The 23,663-nt window shown below is 42.0% G+C and overlaps 2 protein-coding genes across 4 annotated transcripts in view; both read left to right on the forward strand.

Moving 5' to 3' along the window:
- Positions 1–734: 734 nt before the first annotated feature.
- On the forward strand, positions 735–5,749 carry vps25 (vacuolar protein sorting 25 homolog). The gene is made up of 6 exons (XM_080517330.1): positions 735–833; positions 1,902–2,047; positions 2,216–2,269; positions 2,417–2,505; positions 4,191–4,266; positions 4,885–5,749. Exons 1-6 carry the CDS (start codon positions 787–789, stop codon positions 4,995–4,997), a joined length of 525 nt encoding a protein of 174 aa, XP_080373456.1. The 5' UTR covers positions 735–786; the 3' UTR covers positions 4,998–5,749.
- Positions 5,750–6,189: 440 nt separating this feature from the next.
- Positions 6,190–23,663, forward strand: part of wnk4a (WNK lysine deficient protein kinase 4a) — a 45,241-nt gene continuing 27,767 nt past the window's right edge. For 2 of the 3 annotated variants that reach the window (XM_080517197.1, XM_080517199.1), the window contains exons 1-2: positions 6,539–6,706; positions 6,909–7,544. In XM_080517197.1, coding sequence (XP_080373323.1) covers positions 6,942–7,544 — 603 coding nt within the window. In that variant the 5' untranslated portion in view covers positions 6,539–6,706; positions 6,909–6,941. Of the gene's footprint in view, positions 6,312–6,538; positions 6,707–6,908; positions 7,545–23,663 lie in introns of those variants that run through there. The other variant, XM_080517198.1, reaches the window with a different exon arrangement.

Below are 23,663 nucleotides of genomic sequence, written 5' to 3' on the forward strand. Positions count from 1 at the left end.
TGTTTTTGTCTGTAAAAGTGCATTCAGATGACTGGCTTGTGCCTCACAGTGAAAATGTTGTGGGTTCAAATCCTGGCCAGGAGTTTGCATGTTCTCCCTGTGTGCGTGGTGTGAAAGTGAGTGTGTGGTTGTCTGTCCCTCTCTGTTTGCCCCGTGATGGACTGGTGACCTGTCCAAGTGAATCCTGTACTCGCCCATAATCAACTGGGATCGGCTCCACAGCAGGATAATGCTGTATAGAAGATGTATGAAAATTCTGCAGCACCATCAAGAACCTTGATACATAAAATAACTCCTCGGTTTAAGAAGAAACTAGAAATGCAGCCAGAAAAACAGATACATGCAAATTAAAAACAAGTATTCTGAGTAAAAATATCCAAATAATTAAAATGTATTATCCATGGTACAAACTGTTGACCTACTATTTTAGGAAGACAAAACAACTCAGAATTTTTCTACAAAGTACCAATATCGAAATTCTTATTCTCATTCTTATTCTTATTCTTATTCTTATTCTTATTCTTATTCTTATTCTTATTCTTATTCTTATTTATATTTATATTTATATTTATATTTATATTTATATTTATATTTATATTTATATTTATATTTATATTTATATTTATATTTATATTTATATTTATATTTATTGATAATAATGAGTACGTAAACTGCTTTGGCGACTTGGTTTTGTTGTTTTCAAATCTCTTGTTTCCACCCGGACCAGTCTGGAGGAGTGGACTCACATCCGGGAGGCTGTCAGCTGTTAGCATCGTATCGACTGAGATGACTTTTGAGTGGCCTTGGCAGTACAACTTCCCACCGTTTTTCACGTGGGTAAAACATCCCTGCAGCACGTTTAATGGCAGCTTTTGAACACGTTTGTTGGGCTTCAATTTTTGGCGTGTTAACTGAGTCACAGCGCTTTAGCACTGTGTTAGCGAGCTAACATGCTAATAGAATCGAAAGGCTAGGGAAGTAGGTTTTGTAAAGTTTGTGTATAAAGCTCTTCTCGTGAAACCACAGCGATGTATTGGACATTCGTTTGATCAACTCTTTGTCGTTTACCTTCAGAGTATGATTAATGCCGCTGTCATGTGTTTTCATGGAAGTTAGCTTTATGTCTCATTTGCGGCTAAACCACTGAGCTGATGGGTATGGGGCATCTTGTCAGGATGTTATGAATCTGTAGCAGATCCTCCAGGTGGGGTCCCTGTTGTTATTTTGCTTCTGCATTTATTTAAGAAGATTTTGGTCATATTTGTGTGTCACCGGTGCTTTATTGGTGGCGTGTCTTTACCCCAGTTCTTTGTATTTCACTTGCAATATTTATCATATATTTTTTAATTTGGTGAGAAATGCCTTTGGATATTCTACAATTAAATTAATTCCTGACAAATTTCTTTAAAATATGTTTTATTGTTGTTTACATTTTCAAAAAACTTTGTAATGATCGACATCAAAGTATCCACAATCTTGTCAGGATACGTGATGCTAATGTCTGTGTCAATTGTATACCTTTTGTATTTATTTATCCCCAGCTTAACTCTTGAACATGTAATTGCTTTTTTTTGCTTTTAGAGAAAAAATGACGGATTTTTCGAGTAGTTTATGGTAAAGTGGTGTGTTTCCCATAAATTTTAATTTTACTGCAAAATGTTGAACATTAATTTTCCCTTTTCAGACTTGGAAATACACTTTTGCAATAGATTACCTTCCATTTATATTTTTAATCCAGTTGAAATTGATACGTAAGGCAACTAGAGAGATTGATCTTAACCATCCAAGATTTTCTTTCAAACGTAAACGTACCATATTTGATATTTGTTTTAACATTCGTAACAGATGGCAGGACTGTTTGGACAATGGTGTAACTTTCACGTCTCTTGCTCGTCTTTCAGGCTACAACCCAATGTTGACACGAGACAGAAGCAGCTGGCGGCCTGGTGTTCCCTGGCTCTGTCCTACTGCCGGCATCACAAGCTCTACACCCTGGACGTCATGGAGGCACAAGAAAGCCCCGTCTTCAACAACAAGAAGCTAGAACGTATCCTTAAATACACCCAAATTCATTCAGTCCCAACATCTCTTGTAGTATTTTATTTTATTTTTTTAATGTTCATCTTTGCTCATTTCTTACTGCGGGCTGGTATTTCCTGCTCTTTCTGGTTTTATCTAATCCACACTTTATTATTTATCCTTAATGAAACCTTAGGAAAACTCTCGATGGAAGCAATTCAAGTTGTGTTTGAGGAGTTGAGAAAAAAAGGTAAACTCCGTTCTCTCCACAGTTCAGATCATGACCTCGTGTCTCCGTCTAATCACTTTGTGTGCGGCCGTCAATGTTCGTGATAACTTTAAGACTCCGTCTTCTAGGGCAGATATGAGAAATGTTTTCTCTGCGCTGTCACTGCAGGTAATCTGGAGTGGTTGGACAAAAACAAGTCTCGGTGTTTAGTCATGTGGAGGCGGCCGGAAGAATGGGGCAAGCTCATACACCAGTGGGTGAGTTATCGGACAGAAGGAGGCACAAACTGTACGCTCTTCTTCATATGCAGAGCTGGTCGATAAACAACAAGTGGAATGAAAGATATTTAATGTGATGTCATGTTGAAACTCATGTGACCCTGCTTTCACAATGAAAGACATTGTAGGATGAAAGCATTAACAACATGAATAATGCTATCGCATTTATTAATTGGGAAAAAAAAGGACTTCTATCGTTTCTTACACTAATACCATACAAACCCAGTAGGGACATAAAACTTAACTAAGACCTCTTTAGATACCTGTTTATTTTTCCGATTTTAGCAGCAATGTGATTTAAAAAAAAATAAAATAAAATTTAGTGCCAATGTCCATTTTTTTCAAGTAAAATTAGTTGTTGCTGTGGGAGTAAAGCAGTGAACCACCAAAGGCCTGAAGCACACTGCGCCCAACCCCCACCCCAGGCTGTCATACCACCCATACTCAGTCCAGTACGCTACATATTGTGGAAATAAACCTGAATGCAGGGTTTCCAACAGAAACATGTCTCCACCTCGGATCGATCTGAGATTGAATAGAGAAAAAGTAAAAAGTAAAGCTCAGTAAGTTGGTTTCTGGCTTAACGGTAAACTTTCTCAATATATATCACTTTAAACACTGTAAATACACTATTAAAATTTTTTTTATGAATTTTTTTGACACCATTTTATTATGTGTCTGGTTATATTTGTTTCTGTGTTTTACTTCGTGCCTCCTTGCCACCTCTTAGTCAGGTCGTCATTATAAATGAGAGCTGGTTCTCAGTTTGAACTACTCCGATTACTTTGATGATTTTAATGAGAACATGTTCTCATATTTTGTTGCACACTTGCGGCACTGAATTTTTTCCTGTTCTTTTATCGTTGAAGTCTTCTCATGTTTAAAAACAGTCCTGTATGGATCTTTACAGGTCACATTGGCATTATTAGCCAAGTCAAATTAGATTAGCAAATCGAGTTAAAGCAACTGTAATGATAACTTATGAACACACAGTAACAGTATTAGAAGCACATTCAATCCACTGGGCAGTAGCACAAGATGATCCATGTGACGTCATGTCACCTCTGTGATCACAGTTAATAACATTAACCAGTGCAAAGCAGGTGCAGCTTATGAAGTCCTTTAGAAAAGCTATAAATCACAGAATTGTTTTCGTCATTTGAGCTCTCTATATACATTTCGATTCACTGATGCTGTTTTTGCTTTTAAGCCGGTGTCTCGGAGCATGGGTGATGCATTATTAATCCTAAATATTAAATTGATTATGAATGCTTTATTGATCTACAAAGGAGGTTATTTAAAAACAATGGCTGCCACATGTAAGGTGCTCCATCCATCCACTGATAGCCGCTTGGGTTCAGGGTCTTGCCAGGGTCATGGGGAGTCGAACCCGCAACCCACTGCTCTCCCAAACGATCCACAACCGCCCGCGAAACCATTTCAGGAATATTTGTTCTTTCAATACTTGGTGTATGAAATAGAATTTGTACACAGAGTTGATATTTAATCATAGATATTTGATAAAAGCTACATTTCAAAACATGGTTATTGAATCTATTCTTTCATTATTTAACCACATCAGGGTGCTGTTGTGTCTGACTGGAAGACTCAATTTTTTTTTAAATGTATTTAATGTTTGTTATTCTGTTCTCAAACTTTCACAGGTTTCCAAAAACGGTATGATCAACTCTGTGTTCACACTGTACGAGTTGTCCAACGGTGACGACACAGAAGGTGAAGGTGAGGACCTCGCTTTTCTCTGGGCTCATTATTAATTCTGTTATAGGCCATTCAGAATCAAGAAAAGATGCCGTTGGAGTCCATTTCTGTTTAATTGTAGGATGGTGTGACAGGAGCGCCCATGAGTTTCCTATCAGCGTCGTGTGGAGCTGCAGCTGATCCACACAAAAAAAAAAAAAAAAAACACAGACAACAACATTATACAACTGATAGACAATTCCAGAGCCACCAATTTAAACTGGAGAGAACATGCAGACACAGAAAGACTCGCTGCTTTGACTCAAACTGGAGTCATTCTCACTAAAAAAAAATTCCGTATTTAGAAATGGTGAAAAAAAACCCTGTCAAATATCAAAACATGCTGAATTTACTACTGTTTAAATTACATTTTTACTTTATATTCAATAGTACGAATTTGAATTTAAACTTTCTAAAACTGTGTTGTGTGCTGACGAGTCAAAACATTACAACCATTTCTGCCGAATACACTGTTGTGTGTCTAAAGCTGCTTCGACCAGCCTGATACGCCACAACGATCCTTCTTATGCAGATGATTCAATCAATTTTAGCTCGCGTGAAGTTAATTCTCGTCATCCAGTCTTGACTCTCCTCCTGCAGAGTTCCACGGCCTGGAGGAGTGGATGCTGCTGCGCTCGCTGCAGGCTCTGCAGACCGACGGCAAAGCAGAGGTCATCTCCATGGACGATGGAAAAGGGGTCAAGTTCTTCTAACACGGTGCTGGAATCGCCTTCACTCGGCCTGGGAGCCCTCTTTAACTGTACCGTACAGGCAAATTTTAAGATTCAGCCATCTAAAGGCTGCAGCAGGTGGGACGTCGACGGACAGCCCAGCGGACCTCAGCTGGCGATGTAATTAGATGGTTGCCTCTTCGGTTCCAAGCCTTCTCTTACTGGAAGAAAACCAATATCATTTTTACATGTATGTCTTGAGGGGGGGGGGGGGGTTAAAACATTTTCGGTGGCACTGTGTTTCAAGCTGTCGCAGGTGACATTTGTTGCCAGTGAAACATGCAATGAGTCTTATCAGGGGACAAAATACTTTCGGGGGAAAATCGTTCCTCGTGAGCTGTAACTTTATTTTGTGGTTGTGGTAAATGCAACTTCTTTTATTCCCAACTATCTTTGTTTAAAAAAAAACTTTAAAAATCGTACTCTGTATAATTTGGAGCGAAGATTTGCTCGGCTGTCGTTCTTCCGCTCCAACCAAACATCCCAAAGAAAATCCCTGAACGCAACACCAGAGGGACTTTTTTTTTTTTTTTTTCCCATTTTGAGACTGAACGCTTCCAGAGGTGGAACACTGCGGAGACCTGAGCCGGTCCTGCCTTCACTCTGTACCAAGGGTCCACATCATGTACAGTTTGCTGTCATTTATTATTGTGCAGTAGCTACTGTGACACTCCTGTTATCTCCCTCTCCCTCTCTCTCTCCCTCTTTCTGTCTATATCCAACCCCTTTTTTGCATACCCTGTAGGAAAATAAATGAGAAATTTGATTTAAAAAAAAAATGGCTTGTTTATTTTCTCTTCAATGACTTTGATTGTATGAGAGCGGTGTGCAGAGTTACTATGGTGATGATGTTATGATCTACTTTCTGGCTGGAGCTGCGCTGCATGACTGGTTTTCTGGACGGTGGCGCATCATGTGCTGTTTGTACCAGCCAGTGGGGGATGATACAGCTCCGGGGAATTGTGTGTGTTTGCTGATAAAACTCAAGTGTGTGTGTATAGGACAGGTGGGGCCTTCAGTTGTGGCCTTGGATGGTAATGGTGTCCTGTTTCAGCAGCACTCCACTAGTGCACCTTCCCCTACAGGCGAGGCCCGCACTGCGCACGTTTCCTCACGCACTCTGGTACGTGGGGACAAGTCGTACCGATAATTCAGGGAATCGAGTGGGGGGGGTGTCTCGATCGATAAGGTGCCATTTAGAAGAGGATACATCATGTACCCTTCTTACTCTTGAGTGGAAGAAGCAAGCAGATGGACTGTGGCTTCTGACCAGATGAGCGGTTTTGGGGGAACAAGGTTAGTTTATGGATCATTTCTTATTTCGGCATCGGTTTTGCGTTAACTTAAGTACTTATTATTTGTTGCAGTGATTACAAATTGAAAACAGCTGTGAGTGAGATTCTCGGTTTTAAAGAGTGTCTCGTTGAAATCCGTATTGCCTTGCGCGTGGCGGATGGGCTTTCAGTCGCGCGTTAAGAGGGGCGGAGTTGGAGCGCGCACCAGGAGCGCACAGGACGCACAACCCTCCTGAGCTTTGTTGATATTGGACGCTCCGTCCTCTCACAGGAGGTTATGGCTGAAGTCTTTGTCAAGACGAGTCGGGAGAAGTGCGCAGGTTACCGGAGGGAAGCGATGCGTTTAAGTGCGCTTTGCGCATAAAAGTGAAATGATATTTAAACCGGCTGTGATGAGTAAGTCACATTTCATTCCTCAACTTTGATGCGCTGTACTTTTTCATCGGTTTAAATGTATGTAACATGTTTATTTAGTCGTGTAATAGTTTCTTGTTGGCTCTTTTTTCCCTGGCGCGTTGTGTTGACATCATGGAAAAGTAATCTGGAGCGTTGAAGTAACTGGTACTTTGTTCTCTTAATGTCATTCCCACATTTTCAGGTTGTAAATCGAGAAGGCGCTGAACCTGCCACGATGTCCCATGCACAGGTTGAGATAGCCGGACGCGGTTTCCCAGGCCTGCCTGTGGACATGACGGAGGACTGCTTGTCGCGCGTCCCGTCCGTGCTGCGGACGCACGGCTTGGGCGCACGGAGGAACTCGTACGGGCTGCAGAAGATCAGCATGGACATCGACTCGCCTCTGTACAGTGGCGTCCTGTCCAAAGCCTTGTCCTGGTCAGCTGAAAACATTCCCACTTTGCCCGAGTCCAGAGTCGAGGAGGAGAAGACCGGAGACACTCCGCCGTCCCTGTCGCCCGTCTGCAGTTCCGGCGCGCCGCCGCGCAGCCAGGAGCCCGACGCGCCGAAGTGGGATCCGGTCCCCAGATCCCACGATGGCAGCTCGGACTCTGAGAGCGAACTCCACAACAGACAGCAGAAGGTCTTGTCCCGCATCACGTTTGACACCCAGTGGGAGCAGGAGGAGAAGGAGGACGTGGAGACCAAAGCGGTGGCAACGTCTCCTGATGGGAGATACCTCAAGTTCAACATTGAGATTGGAAGGGGCTCTTTCAAGACTGTCTATAAAGGACTGGACACGGAGACCACGGTGGAGGTGGCCTGGTGTGAGCTTCAGGTAGGATGACTTGCTCAGACCAGTGATTCCCAAACTTTTTCTTTTGTGACACAGATTATTATTGTAAACCCTTTCGACCCTCCACCACCTTCTACAGTCACTTAAGAAGTTGACACAGTCCATGTGAAATACTTTTTATAAGTTGTATTCTATAACAATGTGTTCCTTTTCTCTGAGGATAAACCCATTGTTTTTGGTGGACTGGTGCTACTTCAGCTTGAACTTTCAATCCACAGGGAAAACATGCAAACACCCCACAGAAAGGCCTTGCTGATATTTGAACCCCAACCTCGCTGTGATGCAAGACTGCTAACCACTGCACCACTTGGCAGTACAATAATGACTTTTTTAAAATATATTTTCAATTAACGAATGCATGTGTAGTACTAATGTCAACACTAAAATTTAGTATTGAGAATCACACATTTGGATATAAAAAGGCAGATAAACAATGCATCGTCCAGTGAAGCTTTAGTATTTACATTTGTTGTGTTCACCTGAAAACTGCAGCACAGTCACCTGAGTCATATACTTTCCCTGCTTTACTGCCCCACTCGCCTCTAATTCCCCCCCACAGGGCATCAGGTTGTTGAAGCACCTAATCTACTGTATATTATTCCCAGTCGACCTTGAGTCTGGCTGTGTCAAGCACTTGCACGTAACCCGGGTCATCCTGTTAGCAGTCAGCTGTGAGTGAACTGACCTGCCCGCCATGGTTCCCTCAAGCCCTCTAAGCTCTGTTTTCATTAACAACCGGTGACACGGCGGCCGCTCCGAACAGCCTTGCCGGGGGAACCGAGAGCAACCCCGGGAAGGCGATGGAAACATTCAGATGACCTACCAACAATCCGCGCGTGTCAGAACGGGGGGCACTTGTGGTTTGAAATGATCCCGTCACATTAAACAAAAACAAGGCATGTGAGATCGTGTCCAGCTCGATGACCTGGCCTCACGTGTGACACACAAACATGACCTGCAGAGGTGTCGGTGCTTTTTAATGCCACCCTGCTTGGCATGCAGGAGACAAACAGCCTGGCTAACCAGCTGCCGTTCCTCTTGCTTACATGGTTTGATAGCACAGTGCTGGATTTAAAGATTTAAACTTTAAGTCCGCTCCGAGTTTCCGGTTCTGTGGTGACGTATTGGCATCGGTATCTGGCAGCCGTATGAACCTCCTTGGGTGCAAAGTGGTGCACCTCACGTCACATTAAATCCTTTGCCAGAGACCCTAAAGTCCATACTGGGTCAGAACAGGCATTCATAGTGAGATATCTTTGTTTTTGATTAAACTGGCCACTGTTTTTAAGATGTAGCTGCGCACGGGTAGTCTTCATCTTTCAGTTAAGCCCAGCAGCAGGCACATGAGTAGCAGGCGTTCAGGGATTATACAGGGTAGAGTGAATCTGCCCTTAAGGCTCAGGCTGCTGCGCTAACAGGTGGGGCCTTCTGCCTCAAGAGCCCACCTGTCAGATCACAACAGGTGTCTGTTCACAAGAGGCAGATGTCCGTCCCACTACCTGCACTTCCGAGGTTTGATGCAGCGAGTCCCCCCCCCCCGGTCGCTCTTTGTGGGTTTAATTTTTAAAGAATGCGCCTCATTTTGGCACAGTGAGAAGAACGAGACATTGAGGCCTCTGCGTGCATGGGCGGCGTTGGAAACAAGCAGGCTATTTCATCTCCGTACTTGAGACATGAGCCCAGTAAAGCTCTTTTAATCACTAGTAATAAGCTTAAAGGTGCCCGTTGTTGATATGGTTACTGTTGTGATAAGTTAACCTCAAAGCGGCTCGGCTGCAGTGGAGTTTCTGTACTGACCCCCCCCACCCCCCCCTCCCTGTCCTCTCCATGTGTCCCTGATGCTTAGAGCTGGCTGTTGGTGGCTAAACACAATCGCTCCTGTAATGTTGACGGAGCAGCACTGGAAGGTGCGTCATTATAAATCAGGAAGAAATGCCTTAAGCTCTCTTGACTATGAATTACAGAACCCGGTTTGTGATCCGCCAGCAGTTAAGAGCAGCCGCTCAAGATGTGAAGGGGGTTTAAACCTCTACTCTGCCCGATTTCCTCTTTCATTGAATGAATCGTAAATCTTTGCAGTTCCTCTGAATGCAAGTCTCTCTGTGTGAAGTCTACAGGAACTTTGTGTGCTGGCACACACAGAGAGTAAACAAAACATTTTGATCCTTCCATGACATGCAACACCTCAACTTGGCTGATATAGTGGAATTCGCCATCGCCGCTCGCATAAAGTTTGCACTTATACAAGAGAAAAACAACCACACAGGGAAATCACAGCTCTTGTAAGCATACATTGACGGCACACATTCCTGGAGATATTAAACTTGGTGTGTAACTTGACTAATCTCTGAAAATGAATTTGTAGATTCGTGGTTTTAGTGTTTCTTCTTTTCATTATCTGAGTAAATAATTTGGTTACTCGTCCCAGCAATAACACAAATTGCAATTAAAGCATGTTCTGCTTATCTTATGTGTTAAAAAAGTGTTGTTGAATATCAAAAAGATGAGCACATAATCAGATTTACTATGTCTGTATCTCTCCAGTCATCCTTCTTTAGCATACTGTACACAATACATGAGCCAAATCCATAGAAACGACTTTGTAATAAGACCCGAAATAGTAGTAATCAATTGGTTGAATCAATTGTCTGAACTGCACAATCGTGTTATGGTTACATCTCCAGCTTGTTACACTCATTCCACTTGCTTGTATCGTCATACTATCCAACTCAGGCGATCTTGGCACAATCAGTCCGTCACAGGGCAAAAAACTCACATGATGAGTGCATCACAGATGCGAGGCTGTAATTTTAGATCTGTCTGGTAGTGACGTTCCAGGTGGTTGCTACCTAGCAACCTTCCACCCCCACCGGTCCATTCAGGTGATTCGGGTGCCATCTTTAAAGGTAACGCAGAGGTGATAAAAGATGGACGATCTGTTGCCTGTCTTGCGTTCATCCACCCTCAGTTTAATGTACAGTTACAAAAAAGTGAGTTTTGAAGAACTTTGCTGTGTATTTATTGCTTTTCTGTGTGTAAAACGGTGCTCATGAATAATGAGCACACGCATCTATAGCGCAACCGCTGACTAGATGCAACGGCACAGCTGAGCGACTCGGTAACTGACGGCAACCAGTGCACTGACACGCGTATCCTTGTTTTTTTTGCGAGCCCCTTTAAAGGGCAATGGTTGCACAATACATGAGGCTTATTCAAGAGGAGCAGTCTCCAGCAGCTCATCGTGGACATTCATGGCTCTCATATTTCATTTCATTTCTTTTTTCTTTTTTAAACCAACACACACTCTTCAATCATGCGCTAATTTTGCAGCTTCACTCTAAACGGTTACCTGCATTTTCATTGTTGTTTGTGTTGGCCATGCTTTGTGCAACATCAGCGTCGGTGCATTTAAAACCACTGCAACATTTAACTAGATCTATTTAGATGGATAAACGCAAGCTGAGAGTGTTTTTAAACCCCCAATATTACTCAAATGATGCATTTTAGTGCACTATATAGTTTTTTTATTGATGTTCACATACGGTTTGAGAGGATTTTTGGCTTTTGCTTATTGCGAGTAATCCTTCCCCAAAACGCATAAAACTTTAAAATGGCACATAAATGTTGTGTTTTTGTGCTCGCCTGTTATCTATGCCCATTGCCTTTAACTCTTTTAATTGCAACACACGTTAATACGGAGTCTCAAGGGACCCACAAGAAGCAAAAGTGGACACATTGTTCACTCAACAGAAAGTTATAGGCTGAATTTTTGCACAAATCTGTTAAATCCAATTTAATTCAAAGTTAAATGACTCTTCAATACAAATAAAATGACATTTCTTATTAGTTAGAAAAGTATATAGAGTTGAGTGAGGTAGAGAATCAGGCTGCCAGATATGAGATATGTTTATGTGCGATAAACGGTTAAGTACATGATGTTAATGTCTGTGTGCTTTGAGATTTGTTCTTTGAAATAACAGCGCTCTTTCTCTTCCCCCTGATAAGCGCACACTGTGACAGGGCTGTGGTTTGTTTTGTTCTACATGTAGGTATGATCTAGGGTGTGTTTTGTACCTACAAAACACGATTCGTTTTCATCCTAAAATGATTGAATAATGTTTTAACAGTACTGGGTATGAGATGCATGCCTCAGCTCTAGTTGGCAGCTGGTGTTAAAAATCTGCTTTTCGGGACTGTGGATTTTAAATTCATCCATCCGTTCTGCTGCAGTAGCACTTGGAATCGGACAGTGGAAGTGAGCTCAGGAACTGTTTACGTTTGAGCTTTTAAAGCTCGTATATGAGAACCAGATGGAAATTAGAGCTGTACGATCTTATTAATGCCTCACTACTGTGCGAGTGGAGTTAGTATTCACAGTTCATGAGGTCAAACAAGAAGGTATAAATCTAAGTTTGGCACGAGCCCTGGATGTTTGTTGCCTCTCCCGCGCTCTCTGGTACAAACCTGACTGTGTAACCTTTATCTGAATGTGGCTAGTGTTCGGTGACGAGCTGCGGGCTCCCTATCAGCTCTCCTGTAGCCAACATCAACACTGCCTTTCCTTGTAGGGCCCACTGTGCTTATCACGGCCAGCCGATGTTCTCTCAGGAGAGAGTGGAGGGGGGGTAGGGGGGGTCCGCGGACGACGGCCTACGTTGACCTGTGGCTGCACGTCCCTTTGACGTGGCGGCTGCCTGATTGCAGCAGCTGAAATAAGCGCACATCGGTTCACGCATCAGGCTCGCCGGTATCGCACGTTACACCGTCAAACGTCGAGGCCAGATTACGGCGTTTGTGGGGGGTTAACGTATGTCAGTGGATCCCGTGGTGGCGTTTTGTCCCCCGAGTCCCCCCGGGGCACTTTGGTGTGTTTGTATGTTTCCACTGAAAACACACACACACACACACACAAAATCCCCAGTGTTTTTCTATACGTCTTAACCGCGTTACAGTAGTGACTGCACTGCGAAGCTCACTTGACCCGTGCTGCAGGAGGCTGCACGTGAGAAGAGAGTCGAGAACGACGCCGGGTATTCCGCAATGCTGGGTGGCTTCCACGTATTCCTGCGTCAGAACATCTCCTTTGACGAGTGGCTCACAACAGAGGCTCCCTGCGGAGCTTCAACATGACATGTTCATTAAATTAGGGTGTGTTGGAACAGGAAGACTTTGAAAAGATGCAGGACTGGGGAGCCTGGAGGAAATAAGTGGGTGAATGACATAAACTGTTTGGATGATCATAAATGACCTTCCATCCGTATAAAGTATACCATTTTAAATGCATTATAAGACTATGCTTTTATTTTCTGTATACTTGGGTTCTTTTAGATGCAAGAAATTGAATTTTTATGGTATTTTTTTTTTAGCACTTGTCTCATTGAACTGAAATGTTGGAATCGCATATTATTTATTCTCCCTTTTTTTTTTTTTTTAAAGAAAGATTTTAAAAAGTGTGGAAAAAATTATAATCAAAACAATAGAAACACAGAGATGTTTAAGTAGTCTTTCAAAGCACTGTTTCCAATAGTTATACAAGTTGTATTGATATATATACAAACCTTGTTTAGCAGAAACGGAACCAGCGTTGTTTTGATGAACCATAGCATGTAGACACATCCATCATTTTTTTTTTTTCTGTGCAGCTGATTCTTTGAGAAGAAACTGCGTCTTGTCTTGTCATACTGATGACGCTTATTGTCGGGTTAAAGCTTGTAATCGCTGCCAGATAAAACACTGGGAACAGAAAGTGAAAAGAACAGATTAAAAGGTGGTTTTCCAATCAGCCAAGACGTGCTCACTGAAGTATTGAACATTTCACATAATGTGCCAGTGGCAAAAAAAAAGAAGAAGTTCAGTCTCTGCTAAGTCACTTTTATTGACTTCTCAGAGTACATTGATTCTTTCTGCGTGAGATCTCAGTAAGTAGTTCAGGTTTGTTTAAGGTTTTCCAGCTCCCAGTGATAGTATTGTGGTGAGCATATTTTATGTAATCACTTGCTATGCTTCATTATTTGTCAATGGAAAGCTTGTTTCTTGAGATTTCTTTTTTAGATTTGTCCCCTGGGATCCTTTTAAAAGGACATCAATACATTTCTCAGGAATAATCTTTTGTATTACAGTAATCACATTGGCTCAACTCTTTAAAAAAAAAAAAAATGCTTTCACTCTTCTATTTTATCTCCTATGAATATACAATTTCAGGTCTCTTTGGGAAAATGTGTTGCCCACCCATGATTTGATCTAGAATACAAGAGTTCTTGTCACTGTGAAGGCAATGTTAAAAAGACTGTGATTACAGCAGTGAAATAAAATGTTTACAGCATCCTCTTTGACGATACACAATGTTAGAAAATATCTTAAAAGAAAAGATAAATGAATAAAATATTAACACAAAGACAACAATATTATCACTGTACATCTACTATATTGCTTTATATTGATAGCTACAGTCAAATATTTAGTTGTCATTTATTCTGTCAGTTTTGTTGTTGGCAATAAACATTATAGTGCTGGAAAGTTGATTTATTAAATTTGAATTGGATAAACGTATATAAGAAGTATTTTCTGCTAAGGCTAAATGTTATGCACTCACTTCATCATAGATTTAAGTCGGAAACTAACTTCTATTCAGTTCAGGATTGATACCGGAGCTGCTTCGATCACTGTACCGCTGAATCTCCATCTAAAAGGAGGCTGAAAGAAGAATACAGGTCATTGTTAGACGGTAAATATTCAGTACAAATATCTGTTGTCGAATGTAGTGAGCTGAAGTATAATGCCCGAAAAATACTCAAGTACAAATATATGAAAAATCTACAAGTACTCTGTTACTTGTGAGAGTCCAGGCTGTGTTCGGATTGGTTGACACGCAGACAAAACGTGAGTACGGTAACATTATTTGTTTGCGTTTCATCTTGATATTTAACATTTTGGATGGAGTTTTTTTAAACCAGTTTTTTGTTGAGCTTTCACAACAGATGCCTTTTAAAAAAAAAAAAAAAAAAAAACAGAATCGCTCGTTAGACGTTGGAAAATCTTTGCTCTCCTCGAGCTACTTTTCATTCTGCATTGACAGTGTGTGACTGTAAGGCCTCCCTGGTGAAAAACCTCAAGCTTTATTAGCTGTTGGGGCTGTGAGGCCATAGCTGGTCAGGGAAAAGGCTGCCTGGCGAGGTTACCCCTGGTCATTACTGAACTGACCGTGTGTGTTGGAGCGTGCAGGACGAAGGTGTCGGGAGTGTTAAATGCACCCGAAGTTGCCGCGTGTGTCCCCAGGATGAATTGGCCAACGGTGTACAGTATTACCTGTTTGGTGGTTCGCCACCTCCCAGTACTTATCAGCAAATGCTGTAATGTGTTTTTTTTCAGTCAACAGAAAACACTAATATGTGTAGATGACGTAAATACAGCTGTTAAGTCACAATTTCCCTGAAACCATGTGGGTTTTCTAAAGTTCGTGGTCACGTTCAGGCTCTCAAAATATTCATCCAATTGACTCTTTATTGCGCACAGTTGAGCGGCTCACCAAGGATCCATAAATCTTTCACGGGTCTACCTTCCTGTGACAAGGGCACTGCTTACATACCGTCACTTCGTAAAATATATCCGGTCCTGGTACCCCACTGGCACCTGATATCATATCCTTGTTTGTCACTGTAACACTATGCTGTTTCCCCTCCTGCAGCGAGGGCTGAGCTAGAGTTCAGATAAACCGTTTAGCAGACGGGCACTTTGTACAGGGCGCATGCTTTAGATTTCACTTCAGTCTGGAGGACCCTGCAGAGAACATCCGTTAAAAACCACGTCCCTTTAACCATGACGTGAATAAAGGAGCTCCACTGCCATTTGCACATATTTGAAATTACAAGTGGTATTCGTGGCTTTTTATCAGCTTCGGCTTCACGAAAAGTAATAACAACGTGTAGAAGTGTCCTGAGATGAAAGCATCCTTGCTGCTGGCTGGCTACAGAGCCCCCGGGTCATAACTGCTTCTGAAGGCTTTACTGTTCCACTCTCCTGCTCTGATTCAGTCAAACAGTAAGTTCCTGCAAAGCTTGGCACGTTCCAGAGAAAAGTACACTTCCTGTAACTGTTTGGAGGTCTATTTTGGAGAACTGTGCAAATTTCATGGAAACCAATAAAACGCTTATCCCTTTAATTGAGACGTCTATAAATAAGAAGATAATGCCGGGGTGTCAAACTTAAGGCCCGTGTTCAGAAACTGGCTGGCAAGGTTGCTCCAATCTGGCCAAATCACCGAGCTAAAAATTTCGACTAAAACATAGAATTAAAACAAAAAAAAAAACAAGTTTCTTAAGAATAATGACGACAACACAAGACTGAGACCCGAGCTGAGATATTAGTGTCAATTAGGTGAGTTAGGTGTGAGTTAGGTGAAAATTTTTTTAGGAATTTTCCCTGTATTTTGCAGCAGTCGGTTTTAATATGCTGACATTGTGGTAATTGTTTGATTTTTGCACCACGACAAAGCAGTACTTTAAAGTTTGAAGGTTATTATAACACTATTTTTCTGGCTGCATGGGGCCTCTGAACTAAAATGAGTTTGACACCCCTGAGCTAATGGCTTTAATAACGTGTTTTAATTCGCAAATCTTTTTTTTTCGGAACATGAAGAAGGAAATCCTTTCAGGTCACTAATCTTCTTATTCGTGTAATTATCCTTCTCTCAGTGAAACTGCTGATGAATGTCCAAACCTGGGTGGTTCTAAAAATATTTCTAGTATTTTGTGCACAACTCCTTGTAAGACATTGCCAGAATGTTAAGCCAGCTCTTTTGAACCCATAACAAATCAACACACTCAAGTTTTGATTATTTCATATTCCCTCTTTTGTTTTCCTGCATTATATATTTTTCAAGCTGCTTGTGTCCAAAAAGAGGGTTACAGTATGAACTTCTGCATTTTAATACTTCAAGCCAAATGGAGTTGAGGAGAAATTGGCTCAGCTGGACGTAAAGGAGCCTTAAAAACTTTGTTTTACTTTGTGTTGTTGAACAGATACTGTGAAAGTTGTGGCCACACTCCCAAGGAATCTGCCCAGGAGGGACAAACCTTTAAAACCAGTCAGGTGTGTTTTCGGAAATAAACCTTTTTCACTGGAGGACAACGACGGGTCAACATTTTAAAAACAATTAGAGCCGAGTTAATTCCTGCGGTGAATCTGGGTTTGGTGTATTTGAAGTGGCATCAGATCATTTTGTTATGTGTTCAGATGTTTAAAAAAAAAGCAGTTTAGCAGACTTCAAGTCTCGTGTAAAATGTCTTATACCCTCAAACACTTTTAATTTTCTCCTTATATTGAGGGGCAGTGTTGTATTATTGTATGCACAGCGCTTGTTGTTCTTTTTACAGCTCTACTGCCATTTGGTTCCATTTTAATCAGGTTTAGGAGGCCTCGGCTTCGCCTCGGCCCTTTATAGCCGAAGAAGACGTAACCGTGATGTAACACGACGAGCTGTTGTGTCCACTGGGGCCCGTGTGCCGAACACACCGCTTTCAATAATGACCTCTCAGTGTGCTGGATGGCGGGCCGCTAAATGTACAGTACGTTGTTTATTTATGGAAGTGCAAGAATCTCATGTGACGCGTTACTTGTTCATTGAATTCTCACACACAGCTGCTTGAATTAAAAAGGCTTTTCACAGCAAGCTTTGCACACGCTTTCAGAAGGATCCTAACAAGGAGCACCGGCTTGTAAAGAGCAATCCAGTTAAACTTTATTAGTACAGCTTATCGAAAAAAAAAAGCACTCTGTTCGATTTTACTGCACAGCACGGCCATTATCGAAAATGTTCGTCGTGTTAACAGATATTGTGTAACCAAATTGGCTTTTGTGAGCGGCTGCAGAGGCGTTTCCTCTGCCCTTCCTTTTATCTGCCACGATGAGCTGCTCTGCTGCGTTTTTGAGACAATGCTCCGACAACTTGATGCACTTCGGGCGTCTTGTGATCCCTTAGTGGTTTTCTTGCTTTCCGGAGTCGTACAGAGTTTATCCCTTTCACACCCACTCCAGTATTTAAAAATCCTCCTCCCTTGTCGAGTTATCCTTTCAGATTTGACCAAAAAGTGACTTTTCGCCCTGATTTGACACGACTTCAAATGGCCCAGAGGTCACGTAAGTGTTGCACACGGAGCTGGTCCTCAACTGTTTGGACACACACACACACACACACACACGCCATCCGAGTAAAAATATCGGACCACAATGGCGACTTTGTTAATGAATCACTGATAGGTTTTAGTCCGTGATCAGGCTGGGCAAGTCCCCGGACATCCTGCGTATTGGTATTTACCGTGCTGACAAGCCACCATAGAATAAGTCTTTGTCATTGCCATAATCACAAGCTGCCGTGTAAGAGGCGCGGCAAAACTCGATGTTTCGGAACTTACACATCGAAAGGGAGGCGTGAGACGGGGCGTGCAGAATAAAGTCTGTGGTAATTGTGCAGTACAGAGCCGAGACCGAAAGGCAAAGGGATGTCTTGAAGAGGCGAGGAGGACCGTACTGTAAATACAAAGTATCTACGAGACGGGTTAACTCGGCTCACCGAAAGCAAACAGTGGACGGGTTAAACGATGTTAAAAATACCAAAGTAAACAGACAATATGAGATCTCCCCAAGCTCTCAAACAGACTAATCTTAGTCGTCAAACAAAGTGATGCAATGTCGCCTGACAATTTGAACTGCAGTGTGACACAAATACGCGCGTATGAAAAGTGCTCTGTTCATTGCCACCATCACCACAATTGTACGTTTATATATAGAAAGAGTTTTTGCACTAGCTTGACAAATGCCCGCTTGACCCATGACCGCTTCTTATGACCGACACACATCAGAGACGGTGTGATCCTTCATCTCGGTGGCAATTAGCCGGGCGCCACGAGTCACGTCAGGTTGTGGGAGTGAGAGCAGTCAGGGGCCGGTTTGAGTCCTCAATCCTGATGAGATTAATGGCTCACCTCCCGCTGCCCGCTCCATTTACAGAACACGTCAGGTTTTTCTTGGAAAGAACACACTGCCAGCTCAGTCCTCACCCGCAAACATGGAAATGCAACACTGCGCCACTGTACGTGCCGGCGTGCGTGTTTGTGCAGCATGCACGTCAGTCATGGCGGCCGTGTCCACGGTACGGCGGCGGCGGGGGTGGGAGGGGGGTCAGGTCATTTTCTTTACTACGTTGCCTTTGACCTCAATCCCTGATCTCTCAGTCTATCTCGGATGTTCTCCCGTTGTGAAACGCTGAACGTCTCCGTCTGAGAGGCTCCTCTCTGTCGCCATGTTAAACATCGGCATTATGAGCTGTTAACGACACTGTCAATAATATGGTAAAGAGACGGCGAGACTCGCATCGGAGTCTCCAAAAACAGTTGGCGCACAAGCCAACTGGAGGAGATCAGGTGAACTTTCTCAGAAAGCAATAGCTTGTATTTTTTTTTTTTTAACATGTCCTTCATCCAATTATTAGTTTTATTTCTTGGGTTGACATTTTATTGGAATTATTGAGTTATTACAGTTTGATTGTTAAATGTTTAAACGGTAAGACAAATATTAAATTGAACCCTTTTCCTTCAAATCAATTTTAACTTATGAAACCGTCAAAGAAAATTTCATTTGTCAATTGTATATTTTTATCTTATATGGTTGTAATTCTTTGTGCCACATATACTGAGCCGTATCCAAAAAGTTGCAATTTCAGAGGCTCCGAGCACCGTTGTCCTGGAAACTAACACCAAAAATTATAATGAACTTTTTGTATTTTCACATGAAAATGTTGCCGTAGAAATGGGCCCCTAATGTTAAAGTTTTGAAACCAAATGTGAAAAGGTTTTTTTTTTTTTTTTTTAGATTGTTTAAACATATGTGTTAAACCACCAGTTTTTTTTTTAGCTTTTGGTTACTTCTGGAGACGTAATGGACGGCGTCGCTGGTTGATCCCATTACAAGGAATCACTTGTCACGGCAATTATGACAAAAACGAGCTGAATATTTCAAAGAATAGTAAATAAATAGGCTTTTATTGTCATTTTCTTTTAGAACGATTTCATATGTTGAAGATTGGGTGATTATATATAGTGAGACCTCTATTTCTAACCCTTGGCACACATTCCTGCAAGCTATAAGCGGTATGACTGGATCCATTTTTTTCTCTCTGCTTGCCCTACTTTCCTCTCTGTGGCGACTGCAGGAATTCTGACTAAAAACAGTCGGTCCATATTGACTGGATGCTACCCAGACCAGACCCGCCGTATCTGTCTGAGCGTAACACCAGGACGCTGCAGCGATCGAGCAAGCGCCACCCTGTTTTGGCCATGACACGCCGTGTTCACGGCCCCGGTTGTCATAATAGGGGGGCTGACAGGGACTTTTTAATACCAGTGGCTCCTCTACCATCAACACTGCTTATGTAACTCTACTCATGTGGCACCAAGCCCAAGTATTTTCCAAGGCCAGCCATTGCGGACCCCCAACTAAATACACACACACACACACACCTCCTCCCAGTGGCTAAGAATAAGTCATCCAGCTGGAAGAGATGGCGCTTTAGGCTCATTTACACACCTCCGACTCTGGATTGTTTTTCATGGATCTCCCCGCTCGTCCTTTCAAAAGAGAGCTGGCTGATTTTTTATTTTTTTTTGTGGTCCCCCCCTTGCTTTGCTTTTTCCAGTATTGCACAGTGTTTTTTTTGTTCTCATTTTCCAAAAAGTGTGGGGGGGGGGGGGGCTCCAGACATAGATGTTCTCTAATATCCCTCGGAAAAGTTAGATTGAAGCAATACACAGTGAGCCCTTCCTCTTCAGGAAATACCAGCAGGCTCCGAACAACAACCAGGCTGTTGTTGTCTTTAATAATCAAACAAATAATCTGTTTTATTAGACTTTTTTTTATGGTGAACTGGAATTGTTTTTGGCCTAAAAGCGCTACTGTGTGATTGTTTTTCACTTATACTGTTCGTCATGGCTTCAGTATGTGTGTTTATTGGGAGGAGGACTTGTTTTGCTCCCCAGATTAGAAACGTTGTAGAATCCGAACAATGTCAACCCTGCTCACAATTTTCTTCCACATGTGCTTAACTTATCCACTGTATTTTCAAAAAGGGTTCACCACCAAAAGAAAATCCTGCTGCTTTAGCAGGATTTTCTTTAATCGGCTGCATTTGTCATTTAGATAATCGGGAGTCGTGTCATCTACCTGCCAAGCTGTTGTAAATCTGGAGGTTTCCAAGTCTCGACAAGTTGCACTGCACTTTAATTCCTCCGCACAGGCAACAATCCACAGGAGGCGAAGTCGGCCGCGCTGGAGTCTGGTGTTATCACACTTAGATACATAAATATTATCCACATCGACCCATAAACCCACTGACTCACTCGACCTGGCTCTCACACACAAACTGCACACACTCCTACCATTTACATCATGATTTGTTGCCATATTTTTGTGAGTTTCCTCATTTTTAGGACACAGTGATTGATCGACTGCAGCCGTAAACCTTTGGGCCTATAAAGCTGCATGATTTGTATCAAGAGGAAATGAGATTAAACTGGAACTGACTCCGAAAATTGGTGTGATTTAAGAGTTTTTTTTTCTTAAACTCTGATAACACTTTAAAACGTTAGCCAATGCTTTGTATTCAGATTTGTTCTTTGTTTGTATATCTGCTGCTAGAAATCATGAAACTGCTTGTCAAATTTTATGTTTGCAACCAACGTTTCAAACATCTCTTGCTTCCCATCGTTACTACACAGGTGACGCCACTCACCTTTAACTTGAAAGATAGTTTGAAAATATATCTACTTCACATACGGCATGTACAGTTTTAGATAAAGAGGCATGTTTATCAAGTAACGCTGTAGAATTCACTGGAAATACATGACAATCCACGCTCATTGGGCACACTAATAATGTAGTAACGAGAGGCGTTTCGAATATTTTGTCCTTCCATTGGATTTAAAGGCCAGATTACTAGAAATGCCTCTCAATGTAATGAATCCAATCCCAACGTCACCGCCCTGCAACACAAATGTAAAAGTACTTGAAGTAAAGCTTTGTATTTTATTAAAGCGTGTTTCAAAGATAAGATACAATTATTGTTTGTTGTTCTGAGTTATAACAACATGGATTTTATGGTAAAAAGCCTCCACTGTCCGCACTACATCAACATCACATACCAATCATAGCTGCTCACATATGCTCATCGTTTTTCCTGAAATAGTAACATTAATTGTAATCTGTAGAAATATCAAATTAAAGACGAGCGATCTTTCCTGTTGTCGTTGAACACAGCTCGTGTGTTTCTTCCACGGCTGAGCCGATCCTGTTTGTCTGCAATTATGCCAATTGTTTTGAGACAAAACATCCGTTTTATGGGAAAAACCCATAAAACGGATAACCATTCAAAAGACTATTAAAGATGACAATGATCTAATCTACTAAAAATGTTTCCCCAACTTTTTGTGTGATGCTTTGAAATGAAAGATGACCTCTGTGTGTCACCTTTTGACCCGACCCGCCTCGTGTTGAACGACGCCGTGACAGGTGACTGACGCAGGTAAACGGAGCGTTTCTTTGTCCGACCTCAGCCTCGCGCAGGTTTCCTCAGACAGTCTGCCTCCTGGGTTGTTCCTCACTTCCTGGGGGAAAAAAAATAAAAATAAAAAAAGCAGCGAGGAAGGAGCGAGCGGCGGTCGAGTCTGATTGTAAGCATAAACGTATGTCGAGCATTTTTCCCAGAAATCCGCCTCAATGCAGGATTCATGGTTCTGGTCTCCCAGGAGTTTTCCAGTCGCCACCCACCACAGGCAGATTTACTCCTGCTGCGCCTAAATTGGGCCATTCATCCCAGAGGAAGCATAAAAATGTCTTTGTTTGCGTAATGTGATTGCAGCCTTTGGCTTAGTTTTCATCAGGATTTTGGAAGTTGCCCCTGGATTCTTTGAGGTCGGAGCTCCGACTTATAGGAAAATGTGATTATGTAACTGGTGTGGGAAGTGGCGGCGTGGGGCATCCTGCAGATAGATGATCCTGCGGTTTCCAATCCCACCGAGAGCTCATTAGCTGAAGTAACAGTGATTTATCAAATTGGCCTCTGTATATTTGCACAGCGTGTTTATTACTGCCAACTTATGTAACCGCACATAACTCTGACAGGACAAGAACATGTGCGCATTAAAACTTGATCCAGCGACAAGTCGACCGTCAACGACACCGCTTTTTTTTTTTTTTTTTATAGCTGACGGAGCAATGACGCCCAAACTACACTTACTTGGTCATAGAGCTGTCAATCTCTCTCTTTTTTTTTTTTTTTATTTTCCTATGTGATACAAGTTGCCTTGTTCATATTTATTTAGAAGCACAAAGAAATGGATTTTAACAGTCTCAAATGCATTGTGGATTCAGATGGGGAAGGCTGTTTTTGATAGCCAGGTGTGATTAAGAAGCTGCATCAGGAAGTGATGATGGGAAAAGCAAAGTTAACAGACTTTAGGTTAACGGCACCTTTGACAAAAGAATACCAGATGTATTTTAAAGGATTTTAAACGCTGACTTTAACAAAGATAAAAGATCATGTGTTCATTCTATTATGCAGCTTCACCATCAAACAACAGAAGGTCTGACCACTTAAAACGCTTGGAAAAAGACTAAAACAGGTACTTTATTAATAAAAGATCCCGATTTTCTGGTTTAAACAGAAAAGTCAGGTAATCATTTTGAAGACAAGTTAATTTTACATCAGTTTCCGTATTTCTCTGGCATTTTCTCACGGTTTTGTAGAACAATCTACAAAATTAAAGACTACATATTTTCAGTATTTGATGTCTGCAGGCATTGTTGGATTTAGTTTGACCAATTGCTTTTACTATTTTTATTATTCATTTGTTCCAAGAAATCTAAACATTGGACCTGGAAATAATATACATTTATTCTGTCATCTTGGTTTAGAGATATCGTTCTTATCCAGGCAGCTGCAAACTAACTCCATTTATCCACATAATTATCCATCTGTACACTTTCTATACAGCTTTATCCACATGAGGGGTCAAATAAGGGCTGGAGTCTCTCTCTATTGGGCGGGAGTGTGAA

This window comes from Blennius ocellaris, assembly GCF_963422515.1.
Source record: "Blennius ocellaris genome assembly, chromosome: 21".
Lineage (NCBI taxonomy): Eukaryota > Metazoa > Chordata > Actinopteri > Blenniiformes > Blenniidae > Blennius > Blennius ocellaris.

Excerpts from the sequence above, each read along its gene's own strand:
- vps25 (XM_080517330.1), top strand. The coding sequence starts at position 787 with ATGACTTTTGAGTGGCCTTGGCAGTACAACTTCCCACCGTTTTTCAC. Across the intron at positions 834-1,901 it reads AACTTCCCACCGTTTTTCAC|GCTACAACCCAATGTTGACA; the intron begins GTGGGTAAAACA and ends CTCGTCTTTCAG. Across the intron at positions 2,506-4,190 it reads GCAAGCTCATACACCAGTGG|GTTTCCAAAAACGGTATGAT; the intron begins GTGAGTTATCGG and ends AAACTTTCACAG.